A 19,763-nucleotide genomic window follows, 5' to 3' on the forward strand; every position below is an offset into this window, starting at 1 on the left:
GAAAAATACTGTTGAATTTTGAATAGAGAACCTATGGCTCAAACTTCTAAAAAGATAATGCAAAATAATACAACTAGAGAAATTACATAATCTAGAAAAGAAATTTGTCAAACTTTATCTAAACAAAAGATTATTACTTGAGATAGTCAGGAAATACTTCAACTAAAACAAAACCAGAAGGTTGAAGTACTGTTGCCTTAGAAAGATCAAGGCACCTGCTTCTATCCGAGGTCACTGGCTTCTTGAAAAATATAAGGGGCCAGGCTCGGTGCAGTCTATAAAGAAACAATATGATACCAGTTTTTAAAAACATTAAGCTAAAGCCGGGCGGTGGTGGCGCACGCCTTTAATCCCAGCACTCGGGAGGCAGAGGCAGGCGGATCTCTGTGAGTTCGAGACCAACCTGGTCTACAGAGCTAGTTCCAGGACAGGCTCCAAAGCCACAGAGAAACCCTGTCTCGAAAAAAACAAACAAACAAAAAAAAAAAACAAAAAAAAAACATTAAGCTACAACTAGGCGTGATGGCTCCTCCCTATAATTTCAGTACTCGGGGGACTGGGGCAGAAGGATTACCATTAGTTGGAGGCTAACTTGGGCTATGAGTATCAGCTCACCTTGAATTACAAACAAAAGAAATCAAAACAAAATATTAAACTAAGGCAACACCAAGTTCAAGGAATGCCTAGGCTAGAGAGTAAATTAAAGGCCAGCCTTAGGGACTTAGTAAGGCTCTGTATCAAAAGTCAAAAATATTAGGGCTAGGGCCAAGGTTTAGTTAGTAAAGTACTTGCCATACAAGCATGAAGACCCGAGTTTAAATCCTCAGTACCCACATGGAAAGGCACATAACAAGTACACCTGTTATCCCAGTGCTGGGGAGGGAGACACAGGAAGACCCTGGAGCTCACTGTCCACCCAGTCTAGACATTGGTCAGCTCCAGGTTCACTGAGAGATCTTGTCTCCAAAATCTAAGGTGGAGAGAGAGAGAGGAAGACACCCACACGCATGCACATACGTATACATATACTCACAGGAACACATGCACCACACATAAATCCAATACAAAATTAATTAATTAATTAGCACCAAAGGGATTGGGGATATAGCTCAGCCACGGACTGCTTGCCTAGTATACTTGAGACCCTACATTCTTCTATCTATCCTTAACACTACAAAAAATAAAAATATTAAACCATACAAATGTCTGTCTGAAATGACCCTCTGGGAACTCTTTTTGTTTATTCATTTGGCTTTTTAAATATTCATTTGAATCAGTCTCACTAGATAGCCCAGGCTGGAGACAAATTCTTGAACTTCCTGCCTCCACTTTCAAGTGTGGAAATTATGAGCATGTACCACTCTACCTAGTGAGCTCTAAGCAATCTTTTAGAATTATCTCTAGCATATGGAACACATTTTCCCCCTTTCTATCATTCCCTGTGTTATTAGAGTTAAGGAAGGAATTCAAAGATAACCTTAGGACACGCGTTTCCATTGTGCTCTGTGACAATTAAAGAAGATGATTAACTCACAAGGGCAAAAGTTGAAACAGAACAAACCTCTACCAAATCCTGACTAATAGTAAAAGAAAACTTTGACCCCAGGTTTTAAATCTTCAGTCTAGGGGATAGAGACATAGGTCAGTGACAAAGCACTTGCTGACCACGAACAAGGCTCCCAACACCAAGCAAAGAAGAGCAAAAAACCTTTAGTCTGCCCCTATGCTGGTCTTTCTTCCAATTTACTTTCATTACTGTCTGTTAATTGTACAAACTAATGGGTTTCACTATGATGTTTTCATATATATATATATATATGTGTGTGTGTGTTTGTATATATTTATCTGTATATAGATATAGATAATGTACATTGGTCAGACTCCTCCCACTACCATTACTTGTCCTTCTAATAAGCTTGTTCCCTTTCTTTCCAAATAACTCCCCTTCTATTTCCATGGTTTTTCTTTTTCTTTCTTTTTTTTTATTATTTTCTTGTTTTTACATCCTAACTAAAGCTTCCTCTCCCTCCTCCGTGGCCCAACACCCCCCCCATGGTTGTTCTTTTTAAATTTTGCTTTACAAGCAAGAGAAAATCTGTGACATTTGTCTTTTTCAGTCTGGCTTATTTCACTTAACATGATTTCTTGTTCCACCCATTTTTCTGAAAATGACATAACTGTATTTTTTATGCAAAATAAGACTCCATGGTGTATATGTATGCATCTATGTGTACATGTCACACGTTCTTTATCATTTATTTGTAGATGGATACCCAGGCTGATTCTACAGCATGCTACTATGAATAGTACCACAATAAACATGGCTGTGCAGGTATCTCTGCAGTATGCTGATTTACATTCCTTAGACCTAAAGGGGAATACATCTGGATCATAAAGTAGTTCCAGCTTTAGGTTGTTTGTTTTGTAGGAACTCCCAAACTGATTTCCATAGTGGTTGAACTAATTTATATTCCTTATAATTAGTTATAATTTATAACTAATAAATTAGTTTATTTATTAAACTAATTTTAATAAATAAAATTAGTTAAACTAAGTATTTAAGGTTCCCTTTTCTTGAGGCTCTTACTCTGTACCCCAAACCATCCTGACACTCATAGCAATCCACCTGCTTTACCTTCTCAAATGCTAGAATTACAGGCATACGTCACCACATCCAGAAAGAGTTCTTCCACCCCATCCCACAGCTTCACCAACATATGTTTTTATTTGTTTCCTCGATGATAGACATCTTGACTGGGGTGAGAGGGAATCTCTGCAGTTTTGATTTCCAGTTTTCCAATGACTAAAAGCATTGAACATTTTTTTTTTTTTTTGGTTTTTCTAGAAAGGTTTCTCTGTGGTTTTGGAGCCTGTCCTGGAACTAGCTCTTGTAGACCAGGCTGGAACATTTTTAAAATGTACTTATTGGCCATTTACACATTTTTTGAGGAATATCTTATCAGTTCATCAAACAGCATAATGATTGGACTACTTATTCCTTTAGTTTTGACCTTACTGAACTCTGTATATATTCTGGATGTTAACCCCAACCATTTCATTCTAAATTTTCTACAGATTCTTCACTTGAATATAGCTGTTAGTTTACCAATACACATTTAATTTTTTTAACTTCATTAGCAATTAAATTTATTAACTAACACAAATTCTTAGAGATTTCACAATGAAATCACAAAGAAGCAAGCTTTGTCAATAACAATTTTATAGCCATGAGGCCAATTTTGTAATACTGAAGACCACTCCTATCAGCATAGCTGCCTTACAGTAGCCACTTTAAAGCTGCAATCACAGCATGTACAGTGCCAATGTAGGAGACTGTCAGGAATTTGAGGCCAGCCTAGGCTACGGTAAGGCCCTGTAGCAAAAGAACAGTAGAGTGCATGCCAAGGATGCACACAGCCCTGTGTTTGATCCCCAGTGCTGCACAAACCAGGCACGGTGGCACACTCCAATCAACCCAGTGCTAAGGAAGGGAAGACAAGTTCAAGGTCAGAAGCTCAAGCTTATCTAAATTATCCTTGGCTACCTAGTGAGTTACTGGCCAGCTTGTCAGTCTGGGCTACCAGACCCTGTCTCGATAAACAAACAAATAAAAGTCCAAATTCTTTTCTACTGTAAAATGCAGACAGTTGGATATAAACAGAAGATTTTCAGAGAAATGGTTGCCTAGAAATGCAAAAGGAAATATATAATCAATTTTAAAAACTATAACCTAGCTTTTCTTTTGTTATATTCAATCACTAGAATATGAAGACCAATTTAAATTTCTGAAGAAAATATTTGATAGCTCTAATAAGAATAGCATCAATTGGTGAACCAGTTATAGCAAATGTAATAAAAAAAGTAAAACAACCAAATATGCGCTTAAACCAAAAGGAATGAAGAAATTTTTATTCCTCCACAATTGGAAAGCATAGTGCTAATCCTTATTCTGCACCCCAAAGGAGCATCCACACGGGCTTTGACTGGAAACAGTGCAAAGTGAAGCATTTCCACTCCATTCCAAAAACATACCTGGGTCTGTGGCTGATACAATGGCACCAAACAGCAAGCAATCTGTAAAGTAAAAATCTCCCGCGAGCTGTCCAGTCACTTTCATCAGGGTTACACAGCCATACATTATGGACCTGACAATAAACACAGTCCTATATTATAAAAATGCCGACTACTAAAGAAGTTAGAATAAAGGAAGGACAAGAAAAGGAATCTACTATAGTACTCTGTCATTAATCCTAGGTTGAATTAACAAGTACCTAAATATGGCTAATACTTTAGGTTTAAGGAAAAGTCAAAAAACTTATTACTAATGAGTACCACAAAAGTTCTCAAAACACATTTGAGATTACAACAACACATAAACACAAGCCAAAGGTATTCTTTTAGGAAATCTGAAGCCTAAAAGGCATTTCAAGCTTCAAATCTTACCCAATAACGAAACAAGAAATCGCTGTTCCAAGAAAGGCATATGCTAAGATAGACCCAAGGTTCCGGAAGAAATGTCTCTGACAAAAAAGAAGTTAAGCTCTGTTAGAATATCTACCAAGTATTGAGAAAGAACATTTTTCTATTGTACTTTGCTATGCTAATATTAAAAGCATCGTTCTCTAGAAGAAGTCAGTCAGAGAAAGCATTCTGGTCCTGGCATAAATTTCAACATTTCAAAAAGACAAGGAGAAAAGGAAGGAGAACTTGGAAGACATGGCCTGTTTCTGAATTGGCAAGTATTAAGAAGTGCATGGGACATTTAAGACCTATCAAAGCATGGGAAAGTTAAGGCTAGTTAAAGCAGAGGAAATGCAAAAAGCACTTACCCTTTTCAGACTGTAACCTGCGTAAAATATGATAGGAGGAAGCAGTATGTTGAAAAAGACTTCCGGGTCAAAAGTAACCTGTTAAAACACAGAATTCTTTGAGATTATTTCCTTCAGAATATCTCACTATCAAACTATCGAAAGGAAAAAGATTCAAGGTTAAAATGGTTAACAGCAGAATGCTTCTGAGTAAGCTTCAAAACATTTCATATAGGTGTTTAAATTTGCAGTTCTCTGCTGCTGAACACTTTATTTATTGACCATTTGCACTTCTTCTTTTGATAACTATTCACTTCATTAGCACATTTATTAACTGGGTAGATTTAGAGGATTTTTATGATTCTTTGCTTATCCTAGATTTTAACATCCTAATTCATGTGCATTTGGCAAAGATTCTTGTCTCATTTAGCAATCTTTCTTTTCACTCCGTGCGTGTGTGTGTGTGTGTGTGTGTGTGTGCGCGCACGCGTGCGCATGTAGAGGGCAATAGGAGAGGGAGACAAATTAGATCCAAGTATAATGACACATACATATGAAAATGACATAATAAAACCCATTATTTTATATGCTAACTTAAAAGTAAATAGGGAATCTAATCCTTCCATGTTTTAGGCACATAAATTTTGTGTTACAGGATAGCTATTGTCCTACGTCTCAATAAAATTTAGGGTGATAATGCTAAAATAATGAGTTATACCATTTCTATGGAAACTGTACAAAAATATTACATTAAAATTCTTAGCAGAACATAAATAATACACACCTGTTAATCCCTAAATGTTGGGAACGGTCTGAGGCAGGAGAATTGCTATGAGTTCAAAGTCAGCCTGAACTACTTAGTAACAGACCAGCAAAAGCCACATAGCATGTCTCTGTCTCAAAACAAAAAAATTTAAATCTTAAAAAGTGGAAAAAGCATAAATATATTTTAGCTTTATATAAAAGAGACCTAAATTCAAAAACAGAACTCAGAGCTATACTTATCATTGACTAAAGGATTACATGGGGAATCTCTATAAATGCTACATAGCATAATACTGTAGTTAGTTAAAACTTTTTATACAACTCAAAATTTTCACTCCTCACAGTCAACTCATTTTAAAACCTACTTGTTTTAACAATGCAGATGGCCCTTTCTGTTCTGAAGGTTACAGAAGAATTTGATATGAATGCAATGCAGCTATCCACTTAACCATACTAGAAATTTCTAAGGACTGGACTTTTCCATAGCTGCTAAGTACTCTGGTTGCAAAGTAAAGTTTGTGGGTTTGTTTTTTTTTAAAAAAAAAAAAAACATTACAGATAGGAACTGTGGTGATTTGAAAGAAAATGGCCCCTATAGGTTTATAGGAAGTAACATTAGGAGGTGTGGCCCTGCTGGAGTAGGTGTGGCTTTGTTAGAGGAAGTGTGTCACTGGGGTGGGTTTTGAGGTCTGAGATGCTCAAGGCAGTCCTGGTGTCTCTCCCTTCCCACAGCCTGCCCATCCTGCTGCAGGACTCTGAGCTCCTTCTCCAGCACCACATCCACCTGCCATGTTTCCCTCATGATGATAATAGACTAAACTTCGGAACTGTAAGCCAGCCCTGAGAAAAATGTTCTCCTTTATCAGCTGCCGAAGTTATGGTGTCTCTTCACAGCAATAGAAACCCTAAGACAAGAACACAATCAAGAGACTATAAAAATCAGGTACTGCTAACAAGAAGACAGGAGACAAAGGGCAGGTGAAAACAGAGCAGTGTGTGAAGTGGTACTGAGCAGCTTCAGAGAAACTGAGCGGAACACAAGCAAGCATTCCCAGGAATCTTGAGCTAGTGAGACTGCAACCCAACCTCCCATAGGAAGCATGGTACAGTAACTGAAGCTCTTACTGGGGCCCCAGAAGTTGAACCCAATGTATTAGTGTACCCTAAAGCAATAGGGCCATCTGCAAATTGAAGAAATGCTTACATATTCTTCTCAAGTCAGGTCCTGACCACTGTCAATTATAAAAACATTATATAGAGAGTATAAATAAAGAGAGTTATAGATTTTGGCCTTAATCATGAAAATAAAACATAGACAGGTCCACCCCAACAGCATGATATTTAGTAACAGGTTTTATTACATTTAAAAGTTAATTATTTTAAATATTAAAAAATTACAGTTAGGTACAGTGGCACAAGCTGAGAGGTAAGTAGTGCATGCACGTATCTCCAAGCAGACAGGGACAGGTGGACTACAAGGTCTAGGGCAGCACGCAAATGAGCACGCAAGTGAAACTGCCTCAAAATAAAAAATTAATAAAATAAAATAAAATGGGTCATCAGTTTTCTTAAGATTCATCTGGTTGCTCATTACACACCTTTTCAAAAACCCAAACATCCCCTTCAACTAAAAACTCACCTTCCTGAGCATCTCGTTATCTTGAACATTGTTGAGCTCATGCGAGCTAATCTCTCCTTTCAGCATATACTCGTAAAATTTTCCACTGACATTGACCAGCAAGGTAGTTGGACTTGATTGCACTTCACAGCTCAGGGTGACATTATTCACGTCACTTGGAACATGAATGCCGTACCGAAGTACCAGCCCCACCAAAACACCTGGAAATGAAAGAACCCCATCAGCTCCTCATACAGACAGAAACTGTTTATTTGTACCTAACACATATCTCTGGATCAAGAACAGAAAATTTCTGATGAGAGTCCATGGAGGATCAGAACTAATTTTTAGACCAAATGCTATTACAGTTTAAAGTACTACTGAATTCACATGTCTAAGAGTCCAATTTTCTCATAATCGAGTAGGCCAGAAGGGAAAATGTGCCCTAGATTAACAGCACAGACCACACTTCTCAGTCACTACATACATAAGCAATACGGGAAGGGACTGAGAGAATATCTTCAAATCGTCTGTAACAGATTGTGCTCGAGTTGACAGCGCACTCACACTGGAAAGGTATACTTTTGGAGCCTGGCAAATTTGGTGCACACCTATAATCCTAGCACTCAAGAGGCTGAGGAAAGACTAGGTTCAAACCTGCCTGGGCTACATAGTGAGTTCCTGGACATGAGACCCTATTTCCAAACAAGGTGTTTCTTTAGTGCTACTCCTTGGGTTTAAGTCCAAGACCACAAAAATGTGTTTTTTTAAAACCCTCAACCATCAATTAACAAAGTTAGGCAGTGTTTTCTTTTTTTTCCCCTTGCTTTTTTTTTTTGAGACAGGGTTTCTCTGTAGCTTTGGAGCCTGTCCTGGAACTAGCTAGCCTCGAATTCACAGAAATCTGCTTCCTCTGCCTCCCAAGTGTTGAGATTAAAGGCGTGCGCTACCACCCGCATCAATTAACAAGGTAAACATATATGTTCCCTGTGTTATTTTCAAAGCACACACACATAGGAGATCAAGTAATATATATTTAATAAATGGCAAAGTAAATCTATTATTTATAAATTGGTTGAATTCTTCTACTATTGAAATGTCAGAATTAAAGTTTCAAATACCCACCTCAAAATCAATATACCAAAGAAAAGTCCTGATTCTGGTCCTATGTGACCAGCATACAGGCTTTACTCCTACACATATTCAGATACACACAATTCTCTGCATTCTATAAAACTGTGCTGATAAACTGCAATGCTTAATGACAGTTTTACTGAGAGAATTCTAATGCTATGAAGCTTAGTCTTTTGAACACAATTCAATGAACTTTAGTATAGTCACAAATTGTATATTCACAAAGTGTAACTCAACCACCACTAATTCCAGAACATTCTCAATTCTGCCAAAATTTTAGAATACTCCTTACTCTCCTATCCCCAAACTCTAGCCTTTTGGGTTTTTTTTACCTTTTAAAAAATTGAATATGTATAGATGTAGACACACATACATACATGCACATATATGGACATCTGTGTAGTAGAGATTAACATTGGGTGTCTTCCTTAGTCAATCTTTTATTATTTGAGACAGGGCCTTTCCCTGAGCCTACACCTTACTGATTTTGGCTAGGCTAGGTGGCCAGTGAGCTCCAGAGGCCTACCTATCTCTGCCCCCTCCCACCATAGAGCTCTACTTGAACACACATGCCACCATGCCTGCTGTTCCTTGGGTAAGGGCCCAAACTCAGGTTCTCATGCTTTTACAGTAGTTTATGACTAATTTATCTCTCTAGACCTATAAGCTCTAGCTCTTAGAAGTCAAAAATCTACTTTTCATCTCTATAGATTTGCCTATAGTGGACATTTCATGTATGACCTCTTGTGTTAGCTTCTTTCACTTAGTACATAATATTTGGACATTCACCTTTGTTGTAGAATATATCAAACTTCATTTGTATGGCAAATTAATATTTATATATGTATATACCTCAACTACACACTGAACCCATACTTCTGGAACTTTTTTTAAGGCCAAGAGTCACAGTGCTAACTACACTTTACCTTCTCACAGTCTTTTATTGTGACTGGTCACCATTCATTTAAGATGCAAACTGCCAACTTAAGCAAGATACATCCCCAGGGTTCACAGATGAAAACAATGTCCATTTCAAAGAGTTCTCAGTCCAGTTAGAAAAAAAAAAAACAATTTTAACAATTGTAATGCAACACATCCATATACAAGATGCCTTAAATTACAGAAAAGAGATGTTTAACCAAGTCTAAGGGAATGGAACATTAGAGGGTTTTCCAGCAATGTCACCTAAGTAACTAATATCATTACCAGGTAGAGGTATAGTAGAATATATATCCACTCAAGGAATAACAGAACCTGACTGATTAGAGTAATTACAAGGTGTTTCAGTGTGGCTCCAATAAGAGCCGACAAGAGATGAAGTCCGGAGATGTGCAGGGACTAAATCATAAACAATAACAGGTGTGCTGAAAAGGGGGGGTGAACTTTAATGCCCTGAAGTAAAAAGAAATCACTGAAGAGTCCTAAGTGTGAGCTTGACATTAGCGTTCTATTTTAAAAGCTTGGTCTAGACTTGAGAGGGTCTAAATGGCTGTCTAGGTGAGAGCTTTGGACCTCATCTAAGAGAGTAATGTCAGAAGTGGGGGTCGTTGGAAGATAGTATGTTTTCGAGAGCTTTGGTGGCTGAGTAGAATAGGCTAGGGAGAATGAGGTGAAAGACTAGAGGAGCTTTAATGGACTTGACAATGAGGTGGTCATGCTGGCCTGTGCATCCAGATGGAAAACAAAGCTATTTAATGAAGTGGGAACACACGGAGAGAATGGATTTGTAGGGGTGAAAGTCCAAGTTCGTTTTTAAAATACTCTTTATTTGTATGTGCACATCTGTCTGTCACATAAGCACAGGTGCCCACAGCAGACCAGAGGAAGGCATCAAGTGCCCTGGAGCCGGAGTGTCAGCAGTTGGGAGAAGCCTGACATGGGTGTTGGGAGCTAAGATCCCTCTGAAGAGGAGCAAGTGCCATTAACTGCTGGGCATCTCTCCCGCCCCCAAGTTTAGTTTCAAACATGTTGAGTTTCATCTGAGGATGTGGAGTCTAGAGCACAAGTAGAGAGCCTCAACTTCGTGATCAGTTAGGAAAGTTTAGGTACATAAATGAGATGACAACTGAGAGCAAAGCGTACGGGAAGAAGACTCCAGCTGTCAGTCCTGCGTTTGCTCCGTTAACAACTACCATGGAGGGGCCAATAGGAACCGACAAACTGATAATGAACCCAAGGACGAAAACCAAAAGAATAGGAAGAAATACATGGTGGCTAAAAATTCAGGAAGAAGCAGAAATTTTCATTTTTTGAGGAAATGATGAAAATTATTAATTGCTACAATAATGTTAAATAATGAAGAAGTGAGAAATCTCCTCTGGGTTTAGCAACCAGGAAGGTATGGGTCCCCCTTTTTTTTTTAAATATTTATTTATTATGTATACAATATTCTGTCTGTGTGTCTGCAGCCAGGAGAGGGCATCAGATCTCATTTCAGATGGTTGTAAGCCACCATGTGGTTGCTGGGAATTGAACTCAGGACCTTTGGAAGAGCAGGCAGTGCTCTTAACCTCTGAGCCATCTCTCCAGCCCTGGGTCCCCTTGATAAGAAGCCAGACCAGAGGAGGGAGGAATGAAACAGAATCAGGGGGATGTACAGAAGATCGTTGTATCACTCAACTCTTCAGAGGCTTTCTTCTGGCATCAGATGGGAATTAACGCTGAGATCCCCAAACAGACAATGTGAAGAGAGTAAGGGACTGTGGAGCACTGAGCACTAAATGGGATGTCTCTATCAAACCTGGCCCTACAGGCTCAGAGACCTATACAGAAAGATTCTAAGAGGGGAGGTGGCAGATGACTCCAGGCAAACAGCATCTTGTATACACACTAACAGCTACTCATATGAACTCACAGAGACCAGGACAGCAGGCACGAGTTCTGCATGAGCTCAAAGCAGACAAAATCCTAACACTGGGAAGGAGAAGTGGACACATAGTCTCACCCAATCAAGAAGCTATTTGCAACTGATCCCTGCTGGGAAGGGGAAATCAGTTTTCTCCAGTGAGTGTCACTGAGCTATCACCCACACTGAGGGCAGGCCCCATGCCCAGGAGTAGTTAACCAACCCAAAATAGACTCCGTGTTTCATTTTTTAGGTGGGGGAGACTGTTTCATTATTTTTTTTTTATCTTACTGGGTTTTTGTGTATTTGTTTTGATTTTTTCTTTGTTCTTCTGAGTGAGTGAGAACACAAAGTAGGGAAGGGGGGAACTCTCAGAGGAGTTCAGGAAAAAGAAATACGATCAAAATATATTACGTGAAAAAATTAAGTAAAAAAAAGAAACAGGGCTGTAAAAGCAGTAGCTGGTAGGGAAAGGGGCAGAGAAAATATCAATCTGAAAAATATTTGCCAATGCTCAGATCTGAAAATGAAGATTCACTTTAAAATCTCCTGCCTCTCCTGGATTGGTGGGGCATATCTTGCAGCAAGAGCAACAGGCAGTGCAAAGCGCTGAGTTTAAAGCCCAGCATATTAATACAAACCAGTGGTACAAAAACAACTGGGCGTGGTGGAGCACACTGTAAGGCACAATCTTGAGTTTAGACAAACCTCTATACGATGAAAGAAAGAAAGCAGGGAAAGGGACTGAGTCACGGGGCAGGGGAGAGTGAAGGAGAAGGGGCCAGAGAAAGGGTCATGAGAGAGGAGGACGAACGTCATGACTGGTTATCAGCAATCCTTGATAGCCATAACCAGGAGGGAAGAAAGGCTGCGTCCATGTAGTTCCTCTGTGTGGGTGACACAGAGACAACCATTCTCTCCTGAGCAGCTCAGTAAAAGTTATCCCTTTGCATTTACATGTTAAAAGATCACCATTTAGCTACTGTAAATATTACCAACAGAAGCATAAATTCTTCCCAATGCAAGGAAGAGTGTCCACTGGCTTCTCTGCATGCCTGAACCCACACTGAAATAGAAGGTGCCCTGATTAAGCACTTGGGCAGATTTAAAACACACACCTTGGACAATAAAACAACAGCATAAAGAACAATTACTTATGCTGGAAACAAGACAGGCATTTCATTATAGCAGATGGAAAACTGGAATTTCTCTGGAAAAAGTTGACAGATCAACTAAATTCGAGTTCTGTAAAAGGTCAAATCCTAATCATGGAATTAAAGTAATTCCCAGTAAAGAGGACAGTCACAAAAGAGTGCTTTGTCTAGAAGATAAGGCAGAAACGGCTAGCATCCTACACATATGGAGGAGTAGAATATATTGCTATTATAAAATTTAAATTAATAACAGGCGACAAGAGCAGTTTTCACAAACAGAAGCCTAGCCTGCCTCTGCATTCATGATCTGCTTGTGCTGAAAATGCTCCTAAGGATAAGGAACTCGGCAGCACCTGAACCACTGTCGGCTTCTCTAGATAATGCAACATGGCTTCCTCAGCAACCCCAGCCCTGTCTCCCTGCCTACTGCACCTGAAAACCCTGCTGCTCAAAAGTATGGGCGTAATATCACTGAAGAATGAAGTATAGTCAGAGCTGACAACACTGTCCACACCTTCAGAAGTGTTTGGGGACAGCAAGATGGCTCAGCTGCTAAAAGAGTTTGCCACAGAAGTCTAATGACCTGAGTTCAAGCACTGGAAAACTGACTCCACAAAGTTAGCCTCTTACCTCCAACATGCACTGTGCCGTATGCGTGCCAGCACTCACCAACACACAATGCGAACATGCACACTCACCAATAATAATAATAATAAAGTCCTGTATTCCCAGCACTCAAGAGACAGAGGAAGAATTACAGCAAGTTTGAGACTAGTCGGGGCTAATCAGTGAGACCTTGTCTCAAAATAAAGAGTAAAAAGAGGATTTTGAAGGTGTAGTTCAATGACAGGATGCTTATTCTCCCATGAGTCGAGTCCTGGGTTCAATGCCCAGGGCCTCCTAGTGAAAGTGAGTATGCGTTCATAAAATCACCAATAACTTGTTTCAAAACTGCTGCTAGAGAAGGCTGGAGAGGTGGCTGTGTGGTTTAAGAGCACTGCTTCTCAGGCAGAGAGCCCAGGATTGATTCCTAGCAGCCACATGGAGGCTCACAACCATGCGGAACTCCAGCTCCAGGGGATCTGATACGATCTTTAGCCTCTGAGGGCAATGCATGCATGTGCTACACAGACACATATGCAGACAAAACACTCATATAATAAAAAAATAAGATCTTTTAAGAGAACATTGTTAATTCTGTGACAATGACTGACTGAATTTCAAGACAGCAAAGAAAGTCAAAGCTTTTACTGACATTCATTGTTATTTACTGGCTAAAAAAGGGAGGGGGCTGTTAAACCAGATAGACTCTTTTAATCCTGACTCAACATATGCTATCAAGCAGATCATTTACCCTCTCTGAGGCCTAATTTCGTCTACTGTAAAATGAGAAAGATAATAGTACCCATAAGACAGAGTTGCTATGAGGTTTAAATGAGATGCTACTTAAACGTGAATAATACAGTCTCACACACTGTAATGCGCAATAAACACTAGCTATTTAGTCACTAGATTGTCTAGGGCAGGGAATGTGGCACCTACCTACCTTTTTCATCATATGCCACCCATCACAGACATTGAAGAAAGGTTTACTGATAGTGCAATAGTTAATCGTAGGACTTAACCAAACAAGATTCCCTAAGGCAAAACAAATATTTTTCTGTCATTTGCTTCTTATTTGTAAGCACATGCAGTGAGTGATCACTTTTCAGACTTAATTAACTAGCTCAACAATGTCTACTAACAGTGACTCACTCTAGAGCTTCCTAAGAAAACTAGCCCAGTGCCGGGCGATGGTGGCGCACGCCTTTAATCCCAGCACTCGGGAGGCAGAGGCAGGCGGATCTCTGTGAGTTCGAGACCAGCCTGGTCTACAAGAGCTAGTTCCAGGACAGGCTCCAAAACCACAGAGAAACCCTGTCTCGAAAAACCAAAAAAAAAAAAAAAAAAAGAAGAAGAAAACTAGCCCAGTGAACAAAACACGTGGAAGCATCGATGCTGTGTTTGCAGGGGATGGGGAAAAGGCTCAGTTGGCAATGTGCTTGCCGTGTAAGCACGGGAATCTGAGTTGGGATCCCAAGAACCCACATAAAAACAGGGTTACAGCAGAGTGCTTCCGTAATCCTGGTGCTACTGACATGGAAACGGGAAGATTCATAGGGGTTTGCTGGCCGGTTATTCTAGACAAATCCATAAACTCTGGGTTCGGTGAGAAGTCCTGTCTCAAAAAATAAGGCAGACAGTGACTGAGGAAGCCACCCAATGTTGAGCTCTGTTTTTCACGACGCACCTCCACATGCACACACAGAGGAGCCTGGGGTGTTTTGCTGTTTTTTTTGTTTTTGTTTGGTTGGTTTTTGAGACAGGATTTCTCCATGTAGCCCTGATTATCCTGGCACTCACTCTGTAGACCAGGCTGGCCTCAAACTCATAGAAATCCACCTGCCTCCTGAGTGCTGGGATTAAAGGTGTGCGCCACCGCCTCGGCTAAGAATCTAGACAGGGTTTCGCTGTAGCTATCAAGTCTTTTCTGGAACTAGCTCTTGTAGAACAGGTTGGCCTTGAACCCACAGAGGTCTGCCTGCCCCTGCCTCCTGAGTGCTGGGATTAAAGACCCATACCACCACTGCCCAGCTACTTACTAGAGCAATTATTAAATATCTATATTATAGTCTAGAAACTGACCACATAATTGACTTAAGTCTACTTTCCGTTTGGCTGTTTTAAGATAGGGTCTCCCTCTGCAGCCCAGAAGGGCTCCAACTTGCTATACTCTTGCCTGTTTCCTGAGTTTAGTGATCACCACACCCAGCTGTGGTTTAAGCTTTTTACTCTTGCTTCTTACAAAGATAAAAGAGGTAGGCATGGTGATGTAAGCCTGTCATCTTGGCACTAGGGAGGCAGATGCGAGACTGCCATGGGTTTAAGACCAGCCTAGGCTACATAGCAAGAACCACCTCTATCAGTCAATCAAAAAAAACAAACAGCATTATTCTGAGAGTAGTTACATAGTGAAACTGATATCACAATTAGATCGCCATCCAGCTGAAGCTTAGATGTACAGAAATTCTCTTTTCACCTAGAAATGAAACTACAGATACACAGTAACACAACAGCTATGATGGTGCAAGAGCTATAGAGGAGGTAAATGCAGCTTCAGAACTTAGTCTGTTTTCCCATGGCCCAAGAGCCGAGAAGACGCTTTTTTTTTCACTTATTTTAAAAACCTAAAGATTTAAATGTTAAAATATAATTATTTATACTTTATGTGTATGCACGCTTTGCCTACATGTATGTTGGTGTAGTATGTGTATGCACTACCCACAGTCCAGAAATATGTATCAAATCCCCTAGAACTGGTGTTACAGATGGCTGTGGGCAACCATGTGGGGACTGGGAATTAAACCAGGGTCCTCTGAAAGAGCAACCAGTACTCTCTTGCCCAGTGATCCTTCTTTCTCTGGCCTCCCCCACCCCCTTTTTTGCATTTTTTTAATTTTGCAAAGAGAAAAAAACAGAAATTAAAATGTAATATGAATGACCCTTAAAATCAATGATCTTTATTATCTAGCCCTTTTAAAAATGCCAATCCCTGGTCTTAAGTCTTGTATCATCAACTGTCAAGTAAAAACATCTCTCTCAATAGGAAAGAGATTATCTGTGATTATTGTAATACTATATGGCTCATTTTTCATTTACCCAAAGTTCAAATGTCATTATATACCTTTTATGATTTGTCTTTACATTCCTTAAAGATCCTACAAGTCTACAGATTCTGTACATACTATATAATAATAAACTAATTAGTAAATGTTTGTTGAAGATAGTAGACGAGTCACACACATTGTCACACAGAGAAATTAGGTAAAATGTACAACTTGTATGACCAATTAGCCTTAAGAGGCACTACAAATGAAATACAATGTTTTGGCTGGGTGGTGGTGGTGTAAGCCTCTAATCCCAGCACTCAGGAGGCAGAGACATGCAGAGTTCTGTGAGTTTGAGGCTAGTCTGATCTACAAAGCAAGTTCCAGGACAGTTACAGCTGTTACACAGAAAAACCCTGTCTTGAGAAACCAAAAGGAAAAAAAAGAAAAAGAAAGAAAAGAAAAAGAAATACATTTTTGACATCCTAGTAAACAAGAATACTCCTCATGCTTAGGATTTATTACCTCACTAACGAAAACCAAGCCTGAGCCCATGCATTTTCAAGGCAGACAACTACCTTTTCTTGCTACCCTTGAGATGCATGCACAACCTAGAAGTCTGGATTTACTGGAAGGGGGTGGGGGCTGCATGGAAAAATACCTTTTAGTGCCAAACCTTCATATACCTATCTTCAAATCTTAGAAACAACCCTCTATAATTCAAGACTCTACCAAATGAAGATAATCTTCACACATTACTGCACAGACAGGACTGTTTGTCTGTCCTCATCTCTTCAGCCATACCCTCCTAGGCAGATATGAGACCATCAGCAATATCTTCTTTCCCCCCTCGCAAGGTTAGAGCATTGCTTAAAATGCTTCTAAGCCCATGGCTTGATTTTCCTTTCTTGCCCCCCTCTGTGTGTGTGTGCGCGTGTGTGCGTGTGTATCATGTGCCCCACCACGCACAGAAAAATAACCTCAAAAGAACGCACACTGAGACTCAAGAACCAAAATCATTTACACAGCAATTGGTCAATAACCTCATGCTAACGGCAAGTCACCCATATACATAACCGTGAAGATTCTTAATTACTATTTGGCTGAACTGTTCTCATCATATCGTATATAACATGCTGCTTGACGAACCTTAACTCTCACTCGTCCTCAGTTTCATAAACCTGACTCCTAAGGATCAACCCTAGGTCTCCCCATCAGGTATCACAGGTAGAATATAATAAATTAGGATGACATTTAAAATGTCCTGAGCCTTCTGTAGCGCACTTCAGGTTTTGATTTTGCGTGGGTTCCACTGGAGTAAGGTTATCGTCTGCATCTGGAAAGGAGGCATAGCAAAAGCTGGGCAATGAGTAAAGGTCGCCTCTGGTTCCAAATGAATGCCAGATGCTGGCAGTACAGCTACTACTGCAGCTTCAATGAACCTTAAACAAACTGACACCCTAGAGACAGACAGACTACAAGGATGTCTTCCCCTCCCCCTGCCCCAAGCCCCATCCTAGCCACCGCACCCGACTCCCTTTCCCATCTTCAACACCCACCCTTACTGGTGCCCAGCTTGGTAGGCAGAGGGGTGCAGAGGAAAAAGGGGGTGGGGTCGGAGGCAAAAACAGCAAGGAGAGCCAGAGAAAATGGGGAGGCGAGGCTGAGAACGAGGTAGGAAAAACGGGGGGCGTAGCAGAAATAAAGAGGGGGGGGATGAGCCAGAGAAACCCAGGACGGCTTAAGACGAGGCAGAAAATGAAATGAGAAGGAGAGCATAAAGTAGGCCGAGCAGGACTAGGACAGGAGGAGAAGCAGTCGGCAGGCAGAGAAAGGGATAGTACCAGTAAGGGGACAGGGGTCCAAGACACTTACCGTAAATCATAGCAAGGCCAGTTTCATGTAGGAAGCGGGCCCGGCGGTGCTTGAAGAGCCAGATCGTCAGAATGGTGAGGGTGAGTAGCAGGATGAAGATGAGCAGGTTGGCGCTGTCCTGCCGGTGGCTCTCCTCCGCCTGCTTCTCGGACACGATCTCCTCGTCCATGGCTCTTGTCGTTCCCCGGGAGCCGTCCGAAGCCCCGGTCCAGCCAAAGAGGCTCACTGCGAAGAGCAACCAGAGGGGCCGCATAAGCGGACGCGCCCTGGGCCGGCAGACGCCATGGCGAACAGGCGCCAGCCGCCAGCTGCGCCGAGGCACAGCCATGTCTTCCCCCCCACCCCCCACCCCCGCCCCACTCCTCACCCGCAGCCGCCCGCGGTGAGACCACTCCCCGAGGGCTCACGGGAAAGGGGCGGGGCTGCAGCTGAGCAGGCGGTGCAGGCACCGCCCCGCACTGCCTTCAGTCTTAAAGGGACCGCCACAGCTCCCGCCTGTGCGTCACCATTCCTTTGCTGCTCTGCCCACCTAAGGGCACAACTAGAGCTCGAGATCTGTCCGAATTTAACCCACGCAGAAAACACTACGTAAGAAACATGGACCCAGTGTAATCAGATGCCGATTGTGCGCTCTTTACTTTGATTCTATTCTGACAGCTGGGAAGGGGACAGGAATCCATCTTCATAACCCATCTGGATATCGTCCCCCAGCGTCTCTTAAAGGATAAGAAGTTGTCCCCTTGGGAGTGGCCTCAATCTCCAGCTCTGTAATTTATCGGAATCCCCTTATTCTGTTATTATTGGGGGGGAAAACACAGTAAGAGTTCGTAAAAGAACTCACACAAAGGCATGGATCATATTATTGAGTTTTCTTTAGCAGTCAAAGCTTGATATATGTCATCTCCTGTGTCAGAAACGAATACAGAGCTTCATCAGCCTTGTAAAAGGATAGTCAACCAAGTTTGTGCTCAGATTTCCCTCCTCCCAGAAGCACCTCCCTCCCTCTGGGGAGAAATCTTTGGTGGTAGAGGCTATTTCCCTCTCCTGTTGTTCTTTTAGATTGCCATTTGAAGGCAAGTGTCACCAGTTCTTTGACTCCCTACCTGTCACCCCCCAACTGCCCCGGAGACATTTCTATGTAGTCCCCTGGACTCACAAGGCAAGATTTTCATAGTTCACCTCCATAGCTGAGCTGTATTTGGGAACCTCTCCAAAAAGTCGCCATACTTGCGGGTGCACTCCTTAGGGGGTTTTGAGCTCTAGACTTTCACTTCTACATAAATCCGCTACAAGTCTCAAGCCCTGGCCTGTCAGCAAGCTTTCAGGCCTCTACCTGTGGAGTATATATTGAGTCTCTCCTGTAAAGGAGCTAATTCTTCCCTTATGAATATGTCTCCTTCCTCAAAGTTTTCAGACATCACTAGAATCACTATCAATCGCAGCCTGGCCATTTTGTGTAAAAGGTCCCATCCTGAAAGGTTTTCATATCAGGACCGGCCACACAGCCCACTAAAAGTGACAAGCAACTGCAGTGTGAATGCCTCGTCACTAACAAACCCTTTAAGCTCTTGTGAGGATAGTGAGGCTTCAGAGAGAGAAAACCAACTCTAGAATGGTGGTTCTGGTTGACAGGCCAGGAATTTTCCCAGCAGTAACTGCCCATCCCTATTAGTAGCTGGGGTGGTCTGTCTTCCCAAGACACCTCAGGACTCATCCTTTCGTCTGACTCCAGTCTAATTTCACTTCCCTGTTCACACCAGGCTAGGCCTGTTACATGGGCAAGAAACCCAGGCCAGGAACCGCTATGCTCTCTGCAGCGCTGGGTGGATGTCCCTGAACACCTGAAAGGCCAGACCTCCTTTGAGCAAATCCACTCACCCCAAGGTGATTCTGCCTGTCCACAAAACCACTTTCTGA

At 41.4% G+C, this 19,763-nt stretch overlaps 1 protein-coding gene across 2 annotated transcripts in view; it reads right to left on the reverse strand.

The window, feature by feature from the left end:
* The window catches only part of Slc9a6 (solute carrier family 9 member A6), a 59,186-nt gene extending 41,009 nt beyond the window's left edge, over nt 1-18,177 (reverse strand). For both annotated transcript variants that reach the window (XM_057759334.1, XM_057759335.1), the window contains exons 1-5: nt 17,847-18,177; nt 7,213-7,412; nt 4,830-4,907; nt 4,444-4,520; nt 4,033-4,145 (exon numbers count right to left, since the gene is read on the reverse strand). In XM_057759334.1, the coding sequence (XP_057615317.1) occupies nt 4,033-4,145; nt 4,444-4,520; nt 4,830-4,907; nt 7,213-7,412; nt 17,847-18,174 (796 nt within the window). In that variant the 5' untranslated portion in view covers nt 18,175-18,177. The remainder of the gene's footprint in view (nt 1-4,032; nt 4,146-4,443; nt 4,521-4,829; nt 4,908-7,212; nt 7,413-17,846) is intronic.
* Between the last annotated feature and the right edge of the window lie 1,586 nt (nt 18,178-19,763).

Source organism: Chionomys nivalis, chromosome X, assembly GCF_950005125.1.
Source record: "Chionomys nivalis chromosome X, mChiNiv1.1, whole genome shotgun sequence".
In the NCBI taxonomy this organism is placed as follows: domain Eukaryota; kingdom Metazoa; phylum Chordata; class Mammalia; order Rodentia; family Cricetidae; genus Chionomys; species Chionomys nivalis.